This window comes from Polyodon spathula, chromosome 11 (assembly GCF_017654505.1).
Source record: "Polyodon spathula isolate WHYD16114869_AA chromosome 11, ASM1765450v1, whole genome shotgun sequence".
NCBI lineage: Eukaryota > Metazoa > Chordata > Actinopteri > Acipenseriformes > Polyodontidae > Polyodon > Polyodon spathula.
Window position 1 is genome coordinate 29,465,770 of NC_054544.1, and position 22,615 is coordinate 29,488,384.

General features: G+C 41.0%; 1 protein-coding gene across 1 annotated transcript; it reads right to left on the minus strand.

Moving 5' to 3' along the window:
- Window positions 1–256: 256 nt before the first annotated feature.
- LOC121323443 (xyloside xylosyltransferase 1-like) lies at window positions 257–22,284 on the minus strand. The gene is made up of 4 exons (XM_041264538.1): window positions 22,259–22,284; window positions 21,459–21,706; window positions 20,581–20,713; window positions 257–1,749 (listed from the first exon to the last, which is right to left on the minus strand). Exons 1-4 carry the CDS (start codon window positions 22,282–22,284, stop codon window positions 1,353–1,355), a joined length of 804 nt encoding a protein of 267 aa, XP_041120472.1. The 3' UTR covers window positions 257–1,352.
- Window positions 22,285–22,615: the final 331 nt, after the last annotated feature.

Consider the following 22,615-nt stretch of genomic DNA (forward strand, 5'->3'; position numbering starts at 1 on the left):
AACCAAGCTAGTTCAGTTTTTATTTTTAATTACTTTTCTACAAATTTCTAGAATATTTTTTTCACTTGGAAGTTGTGGGGTAGGATGTGTAGATAAATGAAAAAAAAAAAAAAACTATTTTAATGCATTTTAATTCCAGGCTATAAGGCAACAAAAGATGACATTTTGAAAGGGGGTGTAGACGTTCTATAGGCATTTTATATATTTTGTATGCTATTTATTATATACACATGTTATTAAAATAATGAGAATACAAATTAATAAAATAATAAAAACAATATTTTATTTGGCCCTTAATATTGAGCAAGTAAAACACAATGCAGGTTCTGTTTTGTTTTTTCTCCTCAGTTATCGTACACGCTAAAGCTCAGCATTAGGAAACAAGTTTCTACAAAAAAAAAAAAAAATATATATATATATATATATATATATATATATATATATATATATATATATATATATATATATATATATAAAGTTTGAGACCGTTCAGGCTCCTCAACTCACATCTGCATTCTCAGGTACCTTTCACAGCAAGACTACACTTACCAGAATGCAGTACTATTCTGTAATCAAATAAACATTATAGTGTAGGATTTTTAGACTTGGTCCTTTATTGATCATGTGATATTAATCACTAAAAAATCAAGTATATTTAACACAGATCAATTATATTGATCTTCTAAATCTAAGTGAATGAATTCTGCTAGCCGGATTCTACTATCCGAAAAAAAAAAAATAAATGGTTACACATATTCTATTTAAAAGACATACTACTCATAAAAGATTAAACTTAATCAATAAAACAGAACAAAGCATTAATAAACCGGCTTCAACCATTAAAGCCTACGGACTTCGCATGCAGATTATATGCACTGGTGTGTATGCAAAGCATTAGTAACAGTGGTTATAAATACGACCAGCATGCAGAATACAAAACAGAAGAATGCTAAAAAAAAAAAAAAACAGAACATTGCTGGGGCACACTGGGCAAAAAAAAAAAAAAGACAATTTCAAGAGGTAAGAAGACTCAATCTGTTGTCTGTCCTTGCTCTTCATCAATGTGTATAATCAGCCATTACAGAATAATCACTGCTAATTCTAATTTGGTGCAGCTTTAGATGATCTGATAGTTCAACCTTTTATCCAACGTGTTAGGGGTGGAGATTCTGGGGCCGAGGTGGGGTGCTGCAGAGTAGTTCTTGAAGAAGACGCTGGAATTAAACGTAGCAAGCACAGCACGCACAGTTACAACGACTGCTATCCTGTTTTCAGCTAAACCCTCACTGAGTTTTGTAGCAGCCCGCTCTTCTGCCCCAGATCACTGCTCCTTGGCTGTGGTGCTCCAGCCCTCAGTCGTCGGGGATGGGCGTGTTGCAGTTCCCGTGGTAGATCTTGACGGGACCCTGGCAGTGGTAGTACAGTTGGAAGACGTCCCCGTAACCGTGGTCCTTCCACCAGGTGCAGAGCTGCCGGTTCCATGCGCAGTCCAGCACGTGGAAAAGGGAGGGGTGCTCCATGCCGATCATGGTGAAGAAGTCCTGGTCGCCGAGGTGCCCTTGGAAGCGGTACTTGTCCGCCAGCCGGCCCACGCTCTGGGGCTCCAGCAACTGGTTGTATGGTTCCGAGCGCCGCATGGCCTCCAGGTCGAGGAGCATGACCCCGCTGTTGAACCCGGGGCTGCCACTTGGGGGAGGGTCACCCACTCTGGAATCGGGGTTCTCCCTGCGGTATGCCCAGAAGGTGTGCCTGGAAAGCAAAAGAAGAAACATATTTCATCCAGCAGGCCACTGCGCTTGTTCAGCATATCAGGGAATGATGCTGTGTTCTATGTACATTCTTATACATTCCCATGCGCTGCTGACTATGGCGTTTTCTGGTTTTACTGTCCTATCCTAACTGCGTCTGCAATAGAGGAAAGGATTAGGACATTGAAGAAAACACAGATGCAAAGTTACAAAGACTGAAGTATTTTACTTTTGCTTTATAGACAAGGAAAGGGAACACAAGTGCAGTATGCAGGTGTATCCAGGAAGGGAAAGCTGGATGCTGGCTTGCACACAACAGGAAACTTCAGAGCAGGAATGCTGCACAGCAAGCAGCCACACACACTGGGTTACAAGCTCCTGCCAGCTCAGTGATAAACTCTCTTTTAACTTGAATAAAGAAGATATCATTCAGAACAAGACATACTGGAACTTGAGTTAAAACTGGAAACCTAATCCAGTAGATGCATGTTTCTGTATACACATAACAACTGAATATGGCGTTCTATTTCTAGATTGGATTGTACCCCTTAAGAAGGGGTAGCCCTTCAATATGAGAAATGCGCTTTGAGCTCTGTAATCGTTTACAGCATGGCTTTCGAGTGCTTGTGCGTTTGTTTAGCATTTCAGGAAATTATACTTCAGTGCATTCTATACAGTATATACTTACAATTGTGCTAACCCTAACCCTAACTCCAACCCTAACCCCAACAGTAACGCCAACACCTGCGACAACCCAACCATACTGTAAAATGCCAAACTTCTCACTGTTTTCTACAATGACAGGCCACCGTGTCTGACAGAAGGCAGGTGCTCTGAAGCCTACATACCCTGTGGGTAATTCTCTGCCAGTATCGTGATGGTATATAACCACAGCTGTTTTGAATTTACACCTCTTGTCAGTTTGACTTAAATCCTGCTGCATGTACTATACAACTACCTGAAACCACCTGTCGGGCAGAAGCCGAAGAGCCTGAAATATTACATTTCTTTAAAAATGCTGCATGTTTTACAGAAGCCAACTTTAATTTTTGTTTGGACAAGGAAAGGTTAAAAAAAAAAAAGTGTCTAACCTCACATGCATTATTATTGTAAGTTTGTATATCCAGGGAAAATAAGGCAATTTAAATGAATAAATAAACCAACACACACACGCGCACACACACACACACACACACAAACACACTTTGCATAGTTGTGATGAGGCCTACAGGGACTCCTTTAATCTCTTTTATCACACCAATGAGTGAGCCTTATCTCCACTATAAAATTCCACAGTGGTCAGAATTAAGCACTTAACACTTTCCTTTTAATAACCACCAGAAAAAGAAGCCTAATCAAAAGAAATTCAAGTTTATATCACGGAAATGTGAAAGGTAATTATTTTGGCTTCCACATATCTCCCAGCATGGCTGGTGGGGACAAGCTGTGTTTTCTGGTTAGAAATGTTATTGAGCAGGCAATCTTGGTTTGCTTCCAAGGTTCCTTACTGCAGGCTCATGATTGTTATTATGGATTTAACAAAATGTACAAAATCGGAACTAAATGGAGGCAGACAGGCAGTCAGTTTAGATCTTACAACAGAATTCGCAGTACATATATATATAACAAGAGTTAGGGCTGCTAATTTTGGCTGGGTTGCTCAGCACAGTTCAGCCATGCCTTTGTTAATGTCCCTTGGAAAGGAAACAGCTGGGTGGAAGAGTGTCCAAATCCTGGAGGTGTTTAAAAAAAACAAAACAACTGTTGTCCCTCTCAAGCCTGGAGAAATACATGCGCAAATAAAGAAAAGAAACTTTAAAATGTCGACAGAATATTTTCAGCTACTGTAGTAACGTTAATGCACATAACATGTTTTTTTCCCTCTCTCTCATCAAAACACATATTTCGCTCCGATCAGCCTGTTCTTCCATCTGCCACTTTCTGGAAAAGAACACATAAAATTGGTTTGAAAATTAGATGAATTATCTGACTGTATGTGAGAAACAGGAGAAGAAAGTTGCTCAGTTTTTTGCCAAGCAAATTCAGTTTTTATTAAATCACACCTTGTTCTCAAAGGACTGCAAAGCACCTAATCTCTTGAAGAGGGCTGCATGCCACTCATATGAAGTTACTTATATTCCAAGCACTCCACTAATCTGGCCTGCATGGTAAGGTGGCAAGAAGGAAGCCATTACTCAAGAAAGCCCACCTTGAATCCCATCTGAAGTATGCAAAAAATGTAGCAAAAAAGTTTTGTGGTCTGATGAAACTAAAATGGAATTTTTTGGCCTAAATGCAAAGTGTTATGTTTGGCGCAAACCCAACACAGCGCATCACCCAAAGAACACCATCCCTACTGTGAAGCATGGTGGTGGCAGCATCATGTTATGGGGATGTTTCTCATCGGCAGGGACTTGGGCACTTGTCAGGATAAAAGGTTAATTGAATGGAGCAAAGTACAGAGAAGTCCTTGCGGAAAACCTGCTGCCCTCTGCAAGAAAGCTGAAACTGGGACGGAAGTAAACCTTTCAGCATGACAATGACCCAAAGCATACAGTCAAAGCTACACTGGAGTGGCTAAGGAACAAAAAGGTAAATATCCTTGAGTGGCCCAGTCAGAGCCCCGATCTAAATCCAATCGAAAATTTGTGGCATGACTTAAAGATTGCTGTCCATCAACGCTCCCCGAGGAACTTGACACAGCTTGAACAGTTTTGTAAAGAAGAATGGTCAAATATTGCCAAATCTAGGTGTGCAAAGTTGGTAGAGACCTATCCCAACAGACTCACAGCTGTAAGACTCATTAGCTGCCAAAGGTGCTTCCACCAAGTATTAACTCAGGGGGGGTGGAGACTTATCCAATTATGATCTTTCAGTTTTGCATTTTTAATATATAATTTTTTTCTCAATAAAAACTTTTTTCCCCTTAACAGTGTGGAGTATGGTATGCAGGTAAGTGAAAAAAATCCTCATTTAATTGCATGAAACTCTGAGGCACTGACACAACAAAATGTGAAAAAAGTTCAAAGGGGTGAAGACTTTCTATAGGCAGTGTGTGTGTGTGTATCTATATCTATATCTATATATATATTTATATCTATCTATCTATATCTATATATATCTATATCTATATATATATATAAATCACATCTAAACTCCATTTAAAGAAGCTTCAACTTTTGGTGTTTTTTTTTTTTTTTCCCCCACAGAAAAAAAAAAAAAAAAAAAAAAAAATAATACCTTTCCCTTGCAGTCAGGTTGCTATTGGATAAAGCTGAGGAAAGGGGCCAGGAGTGAGACCCAGGAGAAATGGCTTAACATCCTTGTACCTCATTTCAAACCACAAAAGCAGCTACAGTTAGTCGACTGGCAATGTCAAGGGGGATCATCATCAGCAAAACAACATTCCCTCTCCTGGTATGTGATACTTCATAGTAACGCGAGACACAGGCCTGTGCTAACTCCGGCCAAGTGAACTCCTTTCCAAAGCAAACATGCACTTTACAGCATTGAGATTTCAGCTGCGGGCAGTCCGCAGCTCCTCACAATATCGCAAGAGATGCAGCTTGCTGTGAACACACACACGGAATTGCAGGGAACACTGTGCAGCTTTTTGTTCTAAATAATTATTATACAGTACAGACACCACACATCAAACAACACCTTGCTATTTGGCTCACAGGAAGTCCACGCTTGCCTGTTCATTTTGCAAAAGCTGACATTGAAAAGCAAACGATGGTACCCATCTCTAAACAGACTGTCTGCTGCTGTACATGCAGATGAATCAAATCGTTTCCCTGGCCTAAATGCAAAAAATAATCCAGTGCATCATTATTACACAAGCTTGTTCCAAGCAACACAGGAATCCCATTAACACAAGGGTTTCTTAAAGCAGCCGTACCCCACAATCAGGTTTCAAATATCATTCACTGGTGCCCATTTACTACATGTTTCCTTCTGTGGAGCCTCCACTGCCTTGTTGACAGTACAGTTTGTTTACATTCCCCAACACTAGTTTTCGCTCCCTCCTCCCTGTGACTATTAGTAACAGATCATCATTGTATTAAATATTCACCAGTACCAAATACCAGCTCTCCCAGCCACGTGCCTTTTCTCTTCAGTGTTGCTCAAATAAATAAACTGTTGTAAGCTGACATATTTAGGTCAGAGCGTACAGTACAAGTGTGTATAGTAAGCACGCTTATTGAGAGACTGGCACAGTGTCAGGTCACATGATGTAACAGTAACCCTCTTGGACCAGAAGAGTTGGGCTTCACTTCTGAAAAGTTATCTTGCATCCCAAAGGCACCATTGTGTCACTAGCTCAGGATGTCATAAAGTATTGTGTTTGATTCAGCTCTTATGCACTAACAGTATGGGTTGAATTGATATGTACAACGGCACACAATATTCAGTGAATTGGACCGAAAATTCAATTAAAATTAATTATTTTACCAGGGGCATAAAACACTTCTGTCATTCTTTCCTTCGTGTCACAATAGAGACTCAAATATCAGATAGCCAGCTCTACTGCTGCAACTTGAAACTGTTTTGAACCGATTAAAAATAATTCCCTAGTTTGTCTCATTTCAATTAAAAGGCTTTTAAAGGGACACATTAATACAACAAGTAATGAAACTGGCATTCTAATACACACCATAGCTTCGGGTTTCACTGCATTTCAAAACTTTAAAAAGACAGTTTCAGCAAATGACTTTTCATTACCATCAGTTGACTATACTATCCGTTGAGCTTCACTATTGAATATGTTTCAGTAATATTCAATAGTGCACTGAGTTCAGAGAGCGGATTCTATTTAGTTTACTGTTTAACCCAATTCAAATAATCGTGCACACTTGCTAGATAATCCAGCTTCCAGTGTAATGGTTCAGTGTGTGGTTACGGGCTGGGGATTTAGCCTGACATCCACTCTTGAGTTCTCCTGGGTGAAAAAGGAAGCTGGCTCGGTCGTGGGATCGGAGGATGCCCACTGAACCTTCAGTTCTCCTGAGCCATGTGGGGAACTGCTGCGGTGAGGAGAAAAGCTATTGGGCATTCCAAATTAGGAGAAAAATCGGGTGGGAAAACTATAAGTGGACATACTAAATTAAATTAGGTGAGTGAACGAACAATTTAAATGAACATGTAAATTTGATGCTACATTTCTCATTAACTAGTTATGCTGGATAATAGCTTTCCATGACATTGAAAAAGCTAACCATTCTAAACCACTAAAATCAATACATTTAAAACCAATATCGAAATAAAAACATATGGGTTAGCCGAGTCTGCTTTCAGCAAACATGCATCTAAATAATAAATAAAACTCCAGTGAAAGTGTGCATGATACTGCAGTTTGCATGGATGGAAATATGGTTCCTATTGCACAGCAGTTTCTCCCATTCCAGGTTCCAGTTCAGGTGTGTCTTGTAGGCTCATAGTAAAACCAGGAATGGATCAAACCGCTATGCAATGGGTTAAAACATTAAATGACTGTTTACACAGAAGGTTTAAACATCACATCTATTCAACGTAGACTTACAGCCTTAATAACAAAAAAAAACCAACAACAACAAAACCAATCTTTTGTGCTGCAGTTCTAAGGTCTACTGACCACTAAGTGCCTCCACTGTCCCATTCATTTGCCTTTTGTGGGAATGTTTAGTGCCTCATCCCTTGTGACTGATATCCGTTCAAAGCAAGAACTTACAGTTCAAGTAATGTGCCTGGTTTTAATTAGATCCATTCTATTGTAAAAGTAACATATTTTCTCATTATGAATATTTTTTGAGCAGACATGTATTATATCTGGTGTGCGGTAGGGTGACCACCCATCCCTAATTGGGCGGGACAGTCCAGAAATGTAAAGATCAAGTCCCGGTCCCGGATTTCATAACAAGTAAACAGGCTTAAGCATCCGTGTCACGTCAGAATGTCAACGGTGTCAGTTTGGTATTTATGACAATATCGCGTAGTAGTCGTGAAACACGTAATAAATCGTTACGGATTGTGAGCGGTCAATTTTAAATTTGCCTAATTTAATAATATATATATATATATATATATATATATATATATATATATATATATATATATATATATATATATATATCCGCGCGATCCATTATATATCCAGGCGCGCTCCCAGAAATCTTTCACATGGTACGCACAACTAAAACACACTGACATCTCATCTCATGACAATAACGACTCTGCATCAACATGCTGTAAAGTGTTTCAGTCACAGTGCTACTTTTCTGTCCTTTCTTGAGTTTCGTTTTTAAAAATGAATAAACACAGCGCCCTGCCATCGAGACAGGACAGCAATTACAGTGACAGCCAAATAGTCCACAGCAATAAAAGCTACAAATAAATCTATCTGAAATACAGACGTAAAGGAAAACTAGCTCACAAATATGTTATACTGGTTCCATTTCTAATCATTTTACTCTCACAATCACTGCAACTAATCATCCCCCCCCCCCCCTTCGCAGGCAACACTAAAAAATATGTAAATAGTGTCTCGTTTTTGCATTTTGAAAAGGTGGTCACCCTAGTGTGCAGGCAGCAACTGTAAAGAGATTCTGCAGAATGCAGTCCACTAGGTGGAGAGGAATAAGCATTGAGAAACTGAAAGTTTTGCCAGAATTCAATGATTGGCTGCCGAGATACAGAAAAAAAAGAAAAAGAAAAACAAAAAGTGTGGTGTCAAATGTGAGTAAAAGACTTATTTATACATGCTAGCGAAGTGTACTTTTAACGATGAAGCAACGTCCTGCACCCCAGATAGGCAGAAGGTAATAGAATTCCTATGACACAGCCCTGAACATAACTCTAGCTGTAGCACCACGGTATAAATCAATTCCCTGAAATATTTTTCGGTGCCCCTTCTTTGTTGTTCTTTAAAAGATCGCCACAGGAATTTTTCACTAAAAAAACAAAAACAAAAAACAAACAACAATTCTGGAGATCACAGACACAAAATCAATATAAACTATAGATATGATTTAAAACCTAAGAATCGAGAACAGGAATCTACCCTGATGTTAGCCCATTAAATTCAGAACACAGCTGCTTTGGGAATCAAGACTTTCTCAGATCCTGCACCTTAGGATAAGTAAGTGTCGTGACTACAGTACATTAATCAGTCTCAGTGCAGAGACACATTTCCGTCTTTGCAAGGCTTACAGTACAAGGAAAAACTGTCTGGAACGAAGCAAGAACAACTTCTCCAACTGAAAAAAATATAAGGTGCAATAAAAAGTAGGAAAACATGTAGGAAAGATACAGTAGGACAAAGCATAGTAAAACCCCACAAGCATAGTTTGGAAAACATTTAAAAAGTTTAGTTAACAGATTTTCACTACAGTATGTCCTGCTTATATTTATTGTATTTAAGTGCATTGTTTCTACACATGGCTTTGAATTTGATGTCACTTCTTTAACAGAGCTGGTTTTGCCTCAGTAATCAATACTGCACCCCCCCCACCCCCCCCCCATCCTCTATACAGCATTTGCATGGACCACCACAGCTGTGATAGCAAAGCCAGAGATGCAAGAGATTGGAACCAGCCTAAAGGTATCAGAGCAATGTGAGGACGGGTCAGCACTCTCTCAAGCTTTGTTCTTCACACAGTGCAGCCTTGTCTTTACTTGAGCTGCAACTAGAGAGCGAGGCATTGCGAGGCTCGTCCCTTTGACAGCAATGCCAGGAAGCATCTCTCCAGTGGGGGAATTCCCTGGGCTGGGCGATGCTGCATTGTGCTGGAGAAGGAAAGCAGAGTTCAGTGGAAGCTGCTTATCTCACTGATTCAGTTTCATGTCTATCTGCTGACTCTCTGGAGAGATGCAGCTCCTGGAGTCTCCTTTTCATTCTTTTTATCCTCGAATGACACCGCAATGGAGTTACAATAGCGACTGCCAGGACGCAGTTTCTGAATCCCTATGCTGTCTTGTGGCAAAGTGGTTGGTAAGGGGAACAGGTGTAGCGGTGATGCGATGCAGGAGTGATGAACAGACAAAAGTGATTCAGTGAACAAGTGTTTATTTGTACCGTTTCCAGGTCTGGCGACCGTCAAATAATAAATCCCTGGCAGTACACAACAATGTGTAAAGCGCAGGGATGGTGAAGAACACAGTACAGTCTGAGAACAGAAACAAAGGCACGGTCACCAGTCCTGGGTGATATTCAAACGTGCAGGTGCTCTGTGCAGTGGTGCTCCAGATAGTGCTTTACGTGGCGGCAGCTCCAGAGGTGTGCGTTAACTGTCTAGTGGTGCGAAAAAGACAGACAATTATAAACAAACAAAGACAACACACAACACGTAATATGCTCTGAGAGCTCCTCTCTCAGTCCTTCTCTCCTCACGTTACCCAAACGAAGGAAAAGATCAGCGTTACCCTGGCCCCTATATGTAATTCCACATGATATCTAGGTAAACGGTTGCAGCTGCCTTATTACTTGCAGCTGCCTCTCGTTTACCTTTCAAATCAATACAGTCTTACAACAGAGTCTCGCTTCTTTCCAGGCTGACCCACTTCCCTGACCCGGAAACGAACTGTCAGGCCAGCCCTTCCAGATACTTCTCCTCTCGTTCTTTAGCGCCCTCACAGGTCAGGAGGAAGATTTATCACCAGAACTCATGTTTCCGTCACACGTCTATATAAAACAATCTAGCTACATCTTGCACAAAGACTTCTGTGGTTTTCAAGCAGATGAACTATTCCCTATGAAACTGAAACACACAGTTTCTGCTTTAATGAAAACCTGCTGGACTTCAACACAGAGCAGAGTTCTGCACTCAATTAATTTACTATGATGATTACCCCAGGATGAATACTCCTGGGACACTGAAGTACTTTCCACTGTACACCGCTTGTGTCCTGGCCAGAAAGGCATCAGCTCCAGTTACAGTACATTTTATTCATGATCTTGCTGTGAACACACAATGTAATCAAACAAATTGTCTCTTACATAGCCCCAGACTACAGCGTTATAAAGGAGAAGGACTGAAATAATAATAATAATAATAATAATAATAATAATAATAATAATAATAATAATAATAATAATAACAGGAATCCCCCATCACAAAGTCTCGGTCGTGGGTCATTGCTAGCTCGTCTCACACAGAGACTCGGTCCTGGGTCATTGCTAGCGCGTCTCACACAGGGACTCGGTCCTGGGTCATTGCTAGCGCGTCTCACACAGAGACTCGGTCCTGGGTCATTGCTAGCGCGTCTCACACAGAGACTCGGTACTGGGTCATTGCTAGCTCGTCTCACACAGAGACTCGGTCCTGGGTCATTGCTAGCGCGTCTCACACAGAGACTCGGTCCTGGGTCATTGCTAGCCCGTCTCACACAGAGACTCGGTCCTGGGTCATTGCTAGCGCGTCTCACACAGAGACTCGGACCTGGGTCATTGCTAGCGCGTCACTCAGGACAGCAGCAATCCCGTTGAGAGTATCTGCGGCACTTCCAGATGCCCTCCCATACCCACTGTGCCTTGGGCCAGCCAAGACAAACAGACCGGCTTGGGAGCTGATCAGACATGTTTTACAAGCACATTTTAAAGAGTCGGTTGAACATTCTCTCAAGTGGAACTCTTATGGAAGTTTACCGTAGTAAAAGCCTACAGCAGCAAAGTGTAATAAAGCACAATGAAAGCTTGGCAAAGCACAGGTAAAAACATGGTAAATGCATAGTATAACTGTGGGAAAAAACATGGGAAAACCACCAATTACTGTGCAAATTTACTGTAATGAACTTTTATAAGGGAACAGAGTAAAAATAACCATGTCCTATCTGAATTTGAAGATGGTCACACTGCCCTGCAACAGCATAAGTGAATGGGGGTTACATCGTGGGCATTTATTGCCCATTTTACCCCACTCAAACACATTGTTAAAATAAAAACATTTAAAAAAATCTTTGTTTGCTTGAACAAGTTGATTAAAAACAACCAGTGCAGTGGTACTGCATTTGCTGCTGATGAACATAGACAGCGTGGGATATTTGTTCAGTGATCTCTTGGCATCTCACAGAGCTTCCAGGACCAGTATTGCATAATAATCCTGATTTTTTCAGACAGATCCATCTGTTTCTCATGTGCTGTTCTTTCTGGACATGCCAGTGCTGGGTAGCATTATTAAACAGCAGGGGAACTCTTGAGCACTACTCACAGCTCATTATTTTATTGCAAGTAAACTGTCCTGACAGAAAACCCACGTGACAGAGTGCAAATGAATCCGAATCAACAATCTCCCTCTTGACTTGTGAGGACACTGTACAACAGGAACTGCATGCCTCGTACTGAATGGTTGGGCAGTTCATTCCAGGGGCAGTCGGAAGCTGGCCATTCAGGAAGTGGGCGGAGTCACAGTACCAGGAGTCATTGCCCTAGTACGATGAGCGAAGTTTCAGTCATGAATTGGAGGAGACGTGATTGAACTAGCTATCGGAGGGGGTGGGGCTTAGGGTACTTTAGGGGGTGAGTGATGTGCACTGTGAGTGAAGTGCACTGTTTGTTTTTAGTAACTGTGTACATTTGTCTTTGACAGACAGCTAATACGAATCCAGGAGCTGCCACTTCAAGCCAGTAGCAAACCCGGACTTCACTGCACCTGATTACAAGCAAGCACCACTGTTTCAAGCACTACATCTGTACCCACAGCACGCACTGTCCGGAGACCTGTCCTTGTCTGTGTTGTGTATCTGTGTTTTGTATTATTATTTCGGGAATGCAACCCCTTGGTCTATATGCTGGCAATACCCATAGCTGGGTAGAGTCAGCATTATTATTGAAACGGTCAAGTTGACCACGAAAGGAAAATAAAAAGAATTTGAACCATGAACTTTGTGTTTGTCGTTGTCTGGAGCACCTGCATCACCCCTACACCTACGCACTGTAACCCACACGTTCACACCATATTTTAAGAACACCGACATAATCAGTATGCAACAGGCAAGCAGCATTAGTATCACTATTTTCGCTCTCTTTGAGGCGGTTATGAAGGGGTTGACTGTCAAAGCAAAATTAGGTTTTCTTGTTTCAAAACATCTCACTTTTTAGGAACCATACAATTGGAAAATAGAGCAGGGATACGATGAGGCAATGTCATGAAAATTAACCAACCCATATGATGTGTCACATGATCGACTCTGCAGTCTTAGACAGGGAGGCAACCAAACACTTTGCTGTTATCGTAGATGGCCATAAAAGTGCTAGAAGATGACATGTTCCAGAGCTTGAAAGGATAACAGCTTTACTCTTGAAGGGTGAATTCAATAGAACCATGACTCAAAACGAAGTTTTCGGTTACATTTTATTCCAGGCTGTATTGCAATAACAGGAAAACAGTCATAAAGAGACTAGCCTGATCAAGGAAATTTCCGTAACGTTCAACAGCACTAAAAAAAAACCTAAAAAAAAAACAGGAGGGCTTTCTGGAATCCATCAAAAACAAACAACGTATGATAACAAAAAAATAAATAAAATACAACAAAATGTGTGCAACTCTTTACTGAAAGGAAACACTGATGCAGGGAAACTAGAAACATTAGCAACCCTGGGAAGTGCATTTAAATAGGGTATCTACAGGCACTCAAATAAGGTGAAAATCATCTGCTTATGAAGTATATGAACAAGCTGATAATATCACGAATGTTATAGTCACTCATGTATCAACCATACAGCCGACTACCTCCTTGCCAAACATCGTTTTGGGAAATAACAGCATAGGACTGGCTGATTTACATGCAAGTAAGATTCTGTGCAGTATTCAAAGGCTCAAACATTGTAAGTCGGGAACACAATATACAACAGCATTGTTTTAAAAAGGGTGTGCTGTACAGTAAAGTAAACTGTACTGCATGGGTGTTTACAAGACCACAGAGCCGAGCAAAGCTTTCACACATGGAGGGGAGTTTAGAAAAACAAGTAGAGTTTCCAGTAACAACTCAAACAGCCAGTGGTATCATAGCTATTCTGAACCCTGCATGCGTCTTCTCTGCAGTGTACATGGAGAATGCTGAATAATACCTGAATGTTTGCATGCATACAAATGAAGACATCTTGCTGATACAGACATGCCATCACACAACAATCCATACAGTTAGAAAACAGGACACTTTAGAATTATTTTTTTAAATGGTCAACATTGTGCAGTTAGCTGATTAGCCAGGGTCCTGCTTGGAGTCAATAGTAATAATGCACACATACTAAGATTCACAGTGGTATAAAGCATAGTAAAGTCCAGTAATGATAGTCAACCTACAGTATTCAGTATGGTACAATGTTTTTATTGTACATGGGTTATTTCCAAGCAGTGTTTTGTACACTATTTACAGTCTTATCAAGTATTAATATTGGCAGGGATTTGCCAAGAGCACTGGCTCGCTGCCTTGGTCCCATGCCAACCAGATGAGACTATTTAGCACTTCACAGCAGCAGCAGCAGCCACTAAGTTCAACCGCCCTCACTGTTTAATCACAGGGGGTTTAAAGGATCTCTGATCCAGTGCGGTTCAGTCTGGGAGAAGCAGCGGGAGTTCAGGATGACGCTGCTGTTGCTGGATTAGGTATGCAGGATTGCAGCGGAGTTCCAGGACACTCGCATCCGGGTGAGTTTTTAATTTGTCCCTCTGTTGCGCTTGCATTGCGCTGTTCAAACACAGCCACTGGGGGCAGCATTGCATTAGGGCCCTGTCTGGATTGTCAGTTTCAACCACCTGTGATTATTCTGTTTTACTAAGTTACCACGTCATATTTTGTTTGTTCGATTTTGGAATTCCTTTAGTTTGGGGCAATGCAGCTTTGACACAGTACTAGACAACTTTCTCTCTGGCAGCTGCTGAAGTAACTAGTTGTATTGTCTACCATGTTGTAGAAATCAGGAACATTCAGATTGTGTTGCTCAAGGTTTGCAAAATTGCTCAAAATAAGAATCAGAAAAATAAGTTTCATCTTGTATTCCAAGGTCTTTGTGGTCTTGAGAAGGTCTCATGTAAAGTCCTGACCTGTAGAAATTTAGTTCTCTGTATGAGGCAGTATATGAATGGGAGACAACAGTATCAGTTTATTTTCCCACATACGCAACCTTTCAAATATATACCAGACAGGGTGACCCAGGAAACAATAGTCAACCCCGGGGGGATCAATTCTTAAAAAATAATAATACGACCCCAGTCTTGAGGTATAATGAGGGTCCCAGGGGAATAGACAAATGGATCCAGCACATTGGTCTGGCAGACAGTGAGCTGTTGTGATTCAAGATACCAGGCAGACAGCTAAAAGGCTGATGCTATATCTATATCACATAAGCCCATTACAGGCCAGAGAACTTTTAAAAGCTGCAAGTGGGTCAGTGATCTAAGGTGACAGACAACACAGGAGGATGGGGCAGGCAGACAGAATTGGGCTTTAATAGCCTGATAAAAACAGTATTACTAGACTAGACAGTAAAAAAAAAAAAAACAGCTAGATGTGTACACTAATGAGGCAGAGACACACAAAATTGAATCAAATGCAGAAAACAAGCGGACAGCCATTGACGTCTGAGCTCTGTGGCTTCTTTAATTAATAACCATTTTTAGAAGCTTAACAGTTACCATTTATTTCACCTCTCTGACCTTACTTTACCTGAGTTGAGCAACATTAAGCTAAAGTGTTTGGCAGCTTCCACGTGTAAAGTGTGCAAACTTAGACATGGAAATAAGACTTGCATAGCAGCTTGATCCACTCCTGGTTTCACTAAGATTTTAATAATACACACCGCAGCTATACAGTGTGGCTAATCAAGCTCATATTAAAACATGAAACAAGGAGTCTTATCTCTCTCCCTGAAACTGCTGTAATTGCTTTTTTAAAGAGTGAAGGGCAGATCAGACTCAGCCTGTGGTTATAAAATATTGAAACTGTTCTCATAACAGCACACTATATTGCTATAAAAAAACAAAAAAAAAAAAACAAACATATGTACATAATAAACTAGCTTCACAGATAAGACACTTAACATGGTACAACAGTGCACACAGTGACTGACAGGGTTATACAGCTAAAGGAAGAACAAAACAAACACACAGAACTATCTGCTATATAATAAATCTGTGTTCTTTAGAGGAAAAGTGCAGAAGTACATTTTGAACTGAAAAACCTTAAATGGTAACAAAAGCATACAGGAACAGAGCAATGCATTATGCAAGAAGCAGCTAGGGATGGATTTATTGGAACATTGCAAATGCAAATTATCCAGCACTGGTACAGCAGCTCAATCATTTCTAGTGTTACCTAAAAACTAAAGTCTGCCAAAGCAAATTACATAAATGGATGTACAGTGCTATACATACAGCAGGAGGCTTTTAAAAACACTAATCTGTTCTGGGTACTCCAGTATTTTTCAGATCCCAAATTATAATGAAAATGTCCTTCATATAACCCTACATTAAAGACAGCTTTTCAAATACTTCATATTTTAGATTCAAGAACAGTTGATAAGGTCAGAGCAAGTACTGTCCTGTTATTCCTAACATTAGCTTGTAGAATGTGCTGGATTGTAGGATTAGCCAATTTTGAGATGGATAATCTTTTCCTAGTTGTTTTCCCTGAACCCAGCAGCTCTAGTTAACTATACAGATGTTTCAAAATCTGAAAAAAATGTATTGTAGCATAACAATGCCTCCACAATAAAAGGTACAAATTATTTTCCATCTTTCATTTTCCTTGCTGGAAGTGTTCCAGTCAATACCCAGATCAAAACGCTTGTTTCAATGTATCAACATATAATATCTACTTAGAACTGAGTAGAATGGAATAGTCGAACCACCTTCCAGGATTTCTAATATATTCTTTGTATGTGCTACTTCTCATAGAGGTGCATGGTCTAAACAATACAGACACACACACACACACACACACACACACACACACACACACACACACACACACACACAGATACTTGAACAGCAAGGTAACCTAGAGATAAAGCCGGAAGGAGTGGGCAGGATGTATGGCAACAAGCCTGGTTTCAAAACAGTTTTGTTAATTGGTCTGCAGTCACGGGTAACCCAGCTTCACGGAGAGCTTACTCCTTCCTCTCCCAGCAGCCTCAGCTGTATGGAGAGCTGTGAACCAACTAAACCAGTTTTGAATTGGAAACCCCCAACTAAAAGCTGAAGGACAGGAAAATCAGTGTAAGCAGATACCTTAGGCATGCCGTCTGTGCTGGAAGTACCACAAGACCTGTCTCTTACCGCAACAGTAAAATAATAAATTTTTTTGTGCATTAAATATGTATGCTGTTTTACAAAACAGAAGGATCCAGAATTTTCTTGGAAATTCTGTCTTACTTGCTAGATGAGTTCATCCTTCTAAAGAGCCAAAGAAACCGCTTCATTTGTACAGTCTGTAGCCAGCAATAAACAATGGCGTCTGAGACCTAAAGGGGTTTGAGATCGTTCTGAATTCTATTGTGGCAACTGATCTCACCAAACAGACCCACAGGAGAATAAACGACAAGACTGGAGAAAGACAAAAATCAATGCAAACCTTATAGTAGGGAAAGGTTTAAAAAAAACTATTGAAATAGCAAGTCAGTCAGCAAGAATAAGGCCTGCATTTGTCAATTGGAGTCCCATACCTATTTAATGCCTATGTTCTCAATGTCAAATATATTGGGCAGCAAAATGTTAAAAATGCTTCCCTGGTTCTGTATCACTTCCTGTTATGTAGGTCAACTCTATCAGCTAATGTTACTCCTGAGGCTAAACACTGAGTGAAAACTAAACACTGAGTGAAAACGTCCATCACCTCTGTTATCTAGTGATCTTGTTTCATCTCCTGCAGCTATTTCCTCAATTAGAGGCTATATCCCTCCACAGGGTTTTCTAAAAATAAAACTGTTTTATTTTATTTGTTTTTAATTGTTCTTAATGTAATGTCAGGCATCCCCAATCCTGGGATCAGCAGAAGCAGTGCAGTCACTAGATGAAGTGTGCAGGAGACCGAGATGTCAGTAAAAACAAGGAGTATGACACAAAGTACATAGCGAGTGAAGACAGATGAGGTATAACCTACACTACACACACTGGGTCCAAGCTGTCTATAGCTCAGTCAGAGCCACAGTTCAAGAAAGCAAGTGCTGATGAATAGGGCTGTAAAGATGAATTGTGCATAGCTGAATCGTGATACTTTATTTACATGGTACATCATATCGTAACGTCACAATGGTCACTATCACAGGGCACCTCCATACTCCCCCAGATTACGATACACGACCCAATCCTGTAACATGTGATGCCCTCTATTAACCGATGGGCCGCTGGCACGTGTCACTTACACATGTTGCTACCAACTAACTGGTATAAATGGAAACTGATCAATGTACATTTTATTATCTGTCTAAAACAGTACATGCAGCTCCTAACCAGACAGAAATGAAGTCTCAATCCTAACATTTTAGGTGGTGCAAAACTTTTGGCCACAGCTGTACATTAGACACTACAGAGAAGATACACTGCATGTAGAGTCCTGGCATGCAGATCAAAACATGACGAATAAGACCTGGGAACCGCTGTGCTTCCAAAATCAGACAGCAGTTTAGGTGCCCACTTCAGAGAATTTTTATGAAATACTCAATCTGTTCCAAATTCAACTTCCATTCCACATGTCAGGAAGGCACAGGAGCAGAATGAATGTGTCTACAGTACTGATTTCTCAGAAGCTGTATCTCACTGTCTGAAAAGATGGACAGGGGCCAGAAGGAGTGGTTGTGAGTGGGACTGTACAGGGAGGGTAACCCATTACCTGTTCACAAGAAGCCTGCCAGGGTCTGAATCATGCAAACCCACCATTAGTTGAGGATTAAAGTCCAAAACAATGTTCTTTAATCCAGCCCACCCTTATAAAAATAATCCTGGTAAAGGTTGCTGCTTTCCCATGCTGATGCTAGCTATTTTCCATTTTATCTTGGTTTGCCTAATATGCTGTAATATACATCCTATGCTTCACAATGTTTACCCATACTTTAGCATGTTTTTCACTGTGCTTTATCATACTTTTCCAAGTGTTTACTATGGTCAACCACTGTAAAGGACCCCCAACCATAGCCAGCACTTTAACAGTCTGTATTTTATTTTGTTCTACATTATCTAGATCTGCAAGAAGCATGTTAATCCTGTCCTGATCACTCTGATAAATAATCTGGAGGATAGGCCGAGCACACCAAACTAATACAACAAGAACCCAGACCTTCAATCAGAAGTGACAGGCATGATAGGCTACTGAATCAGCAGGCTGTGCCAGACAGCTCCATAACAGCAGATTTATATCAAAATTAAAACAAATACAGGAACAGCAAGTTCTAGTAACATGAGTGCTATTTTTAGAGTTTTTTTTTTTTTTTTTAATGAAATACTACTGTATAATAACTTATGATTAATATGCGATTATACAGGCAAGGAAAAGCTGTCTGGGGGTGTAGATGAAGGGGGGAGGGTGGGGGTGAACCCAGTTGCTGGGCCTTCAGCCCCACCTAGTGGATTCAGTTAAAAAGTACAGTTTAGGTGTATAAAATGCTCTGGAAAGCTGGGGTTTTAAAAAGGTCACAGTTTATAAAGATAAAAGGTAGGTTTATGAAATTACCTAATCTAACGCTTCAGTATCCCACTCACATACCCACGCGGTACTGAAGAGAAGACTAAGATTACACTCACTCTGATACCCAGCACAAAGCTCTGCACTTCTTTTAAAAATGACAAGAAATGTGGCATCCCTAAAGACTCATAAGAAATCACATTAAAGAAGTCATTTTAATATATATGCTCCATTTAGCTTTGTGCTTGTTTTTCTTTCTCATTGCCCGAGGAATTCGGAGAAGCCCTTTCCTCGCTCTCTCAGTGACAATTGAGCCCCCGTGCCAGTCGTTCGTGGCTCTGAACTTGCTCAAATGCTTGTTTGTTTGTTTAAAACACGCTATTGGAAATTCTCAGGAGGTGGCTGCAGCGGCCTCTGCTAAAAGTGACGTCAAAGACTCGAAACAATACACATTTCAAACATGCATTGTACTCCAGGAATGAGTCAAGCAGAACAATACTGCCAGAGATATCCTGTTGTTCCGTGACCTCCAGGATACGAAATCACGCACAGCACAGTTTCCTGTGTTTTTTTTATTCCAAGTCACGGTTTAACTGGAGCGAGCAGCAGAAACCAGAGCAGGTCACTTTTACACTGTGTGGTGTTTGTAACAATCATTCCAGCATTTCCCTTATGGTTCAAGTAGACAGTCCTCTGTTGTCATAACTGCAATCCCAGTACAGCACTGACTATACCAGATATGCACATCCCAATTGCTATTTAAAAACATCAGGGTGTTGCAATATGAGAATATAGGTCTTGGAAACAGTATGAACACACAATGCACTTGACCTGTATAAGACCCTCCCCCACTAAGACACAGTGGCTATATAAAACAAGCAGGATGTTCTTACCCTTGCAATTACAAAAGACATTACAGTATGTAATGCTCAGTCATGCTCTTTAGAAAGTAATACGACACAAAGCATTCCATATTATGTGTCCTGAATGTGTTGCCTTTTTTAACTAGACAACCTCAACATATCAAAAGAAATGTTTGTAACAACAGACCTTGAAAGGTTTGTCTTCTGGAGTCATAAAACACAACTCCTGGGTTCCGCTAACCCACTAAAGACATAGAAAATGTGTGAATGCAAATACAATGAATACACAGTATATTTTACCCATGATTCTTTGCCAGATCCTTCTGTGTGTCCTGTATGGGCCAGGAGCTACTGCTGCCATAGCGACGGTGACATACCTGTAAACCGGCTGCATCTCCCTGGCAATCCCAATGACGGCTCCGGCAGGGAAGTGGTTAAACTGCTCAAAGAGCTCCCTGATGTTGGTTTTGTACTTCAGGTCCAGGTCTAACTGCACAATCCGCTTGATTTCTGAGAGGGGGAGAGAAGGGATGAGGACGGAGTTTGAAGCAGACACAAAGCGCCCTTCAGTGATAGTGCACACAAGGGGGTTCGGAGAACCTTGCACACAGATGTATGTCTGAACCCTTTCTTGCGCTCTGTCCAGTATACCTGACTGTTAAAGAAGCGGTCCACATCAAAGTTAATAGCTCAATACTTTTTTTTTTTTTTTGTGTGTGTGATTAATTTTTTTGATTTTTGATTTTTTTATATGACTTACAAAATACATTCTACACTAATATTGTACATTCTGTACAAATATGCCCTCCCAGATCAAGAGAGATGCAGTGTCTCTCCAATGTTAATCAACGACAAATTAAAAAATAAAAACCATGAAGAGAATAGCTGCGTTTCAGCGTGTTGGAGCCACAGTCAGTACAAAGTGTGTGCATGTGTATCTACTACAGATCAGAGAGCTTGCATGTGTATCTACCACAGATCAGAGAGCTTGCATGTGTATCTACCACAGATCAGAGAGCTTGCATGTGTATCTACTACAGATCAGAGAGCTTGCATGTGTATCTACCACAGATCAGAGAGCTTGCATGCATATCTATCTTGCTTGCATGATTTCCGAAGGCATCTGTTAACATGCGGCACTAAGATAAGACGAGACCTGAAAGGGTTAGACCAGTGGTCTACAACCCTAGCTCTACTATGTGTTTTGTTAGCTATGGAGGATATACTCAGTGATGAGAAGGTGACGTGTGCTCACCTGCTGGCATGATGCGATGCATGGCGACAGACAGGAAGAAGATGGCATCGCTGTAGTAGGTTCCTGAGCCGGCACTGAAGTGCTTCTGCATGGCCTCCACGATGGGGAACAGCTTCTCCGTCAGTGCCTTGACATTGTGGAAGCTCACCTGACAAGAGACACAGAGCACAGCACGATGTGAGAACGCTCCTCTCTCACACACCCTGGAGGAGACGCTGTGCACTGCCTGTATGTCATTGATCACGCTCCTGTTTCACTTATGTTCGGGAAAAATAAATTGCTATCAAGTAAATTACACTTTGAATAGATTCCTTTTTTTTATGTCAGCCTGTCAAGAGAGGTCAACGGAGCGCTGGTACGGGTTGGAAATAAGACTTTGAGCAGTTTCACCCATTCTAGGACTCACTACAAGCTTGATTAGTCTAAGTGTACAGGTACCAAGCTCAGGTATTTCCTATTAAACTCATAGTAAAATCAAGAATGGATCAAACTGCTATGCAATGGGAGTCTTGTTTCCATCCCTGTGGTAGTATCTGTGAAGGACCTTCACCAAGCACACACACGGCCTTGTGAAGATCTAGGCTAGCATGCTCCTCTGCTATTGTCAAAAGAGCCCCTTAAGAGTTCAGGGTAAACAACATGTGTCGGGTACGGAGCTGCCAAGAACAAGGCTTTCGGTCTGATAACAACAAGAATGGACTGGAAAGACTGACAATGTGTGATTTAGATTAACTGGCACCATTGTCCTGGGGGTGGAGTTAGTTGTGAGCAAATGCAAAGAGGCACATTTCTGATGTTACCTTGTTTTGTTTTTTGAGACAGCCATTTCGATAATTCTTTCGCTGAGCCAATATTCTGCAGCTGTGTGGGCGAGAAAATGCTAAACAATGCGTAACACAGAAAGGTATTTCCCAGCAGCTCCCCCTGCCACCTACATCATTAAGCAGGATGGCAGTATAGTTTCTCATGTTTGGACAGTACCAGCCTGGGTGGTGTGAGGCGTGTTTTGAAGCAGCAGTGCCTCCTCTGTAGGCACAGTCTTGCTGTATTGCGGGGTGTGGCAGCAGTAGGGAACACCTCTCTGGAGTGACTTATTCCCCCAAAACCCTTACTGGAAGCCATCAGGTTGTGTGCAGCAGTTGCTGTTTTTGGCTTTC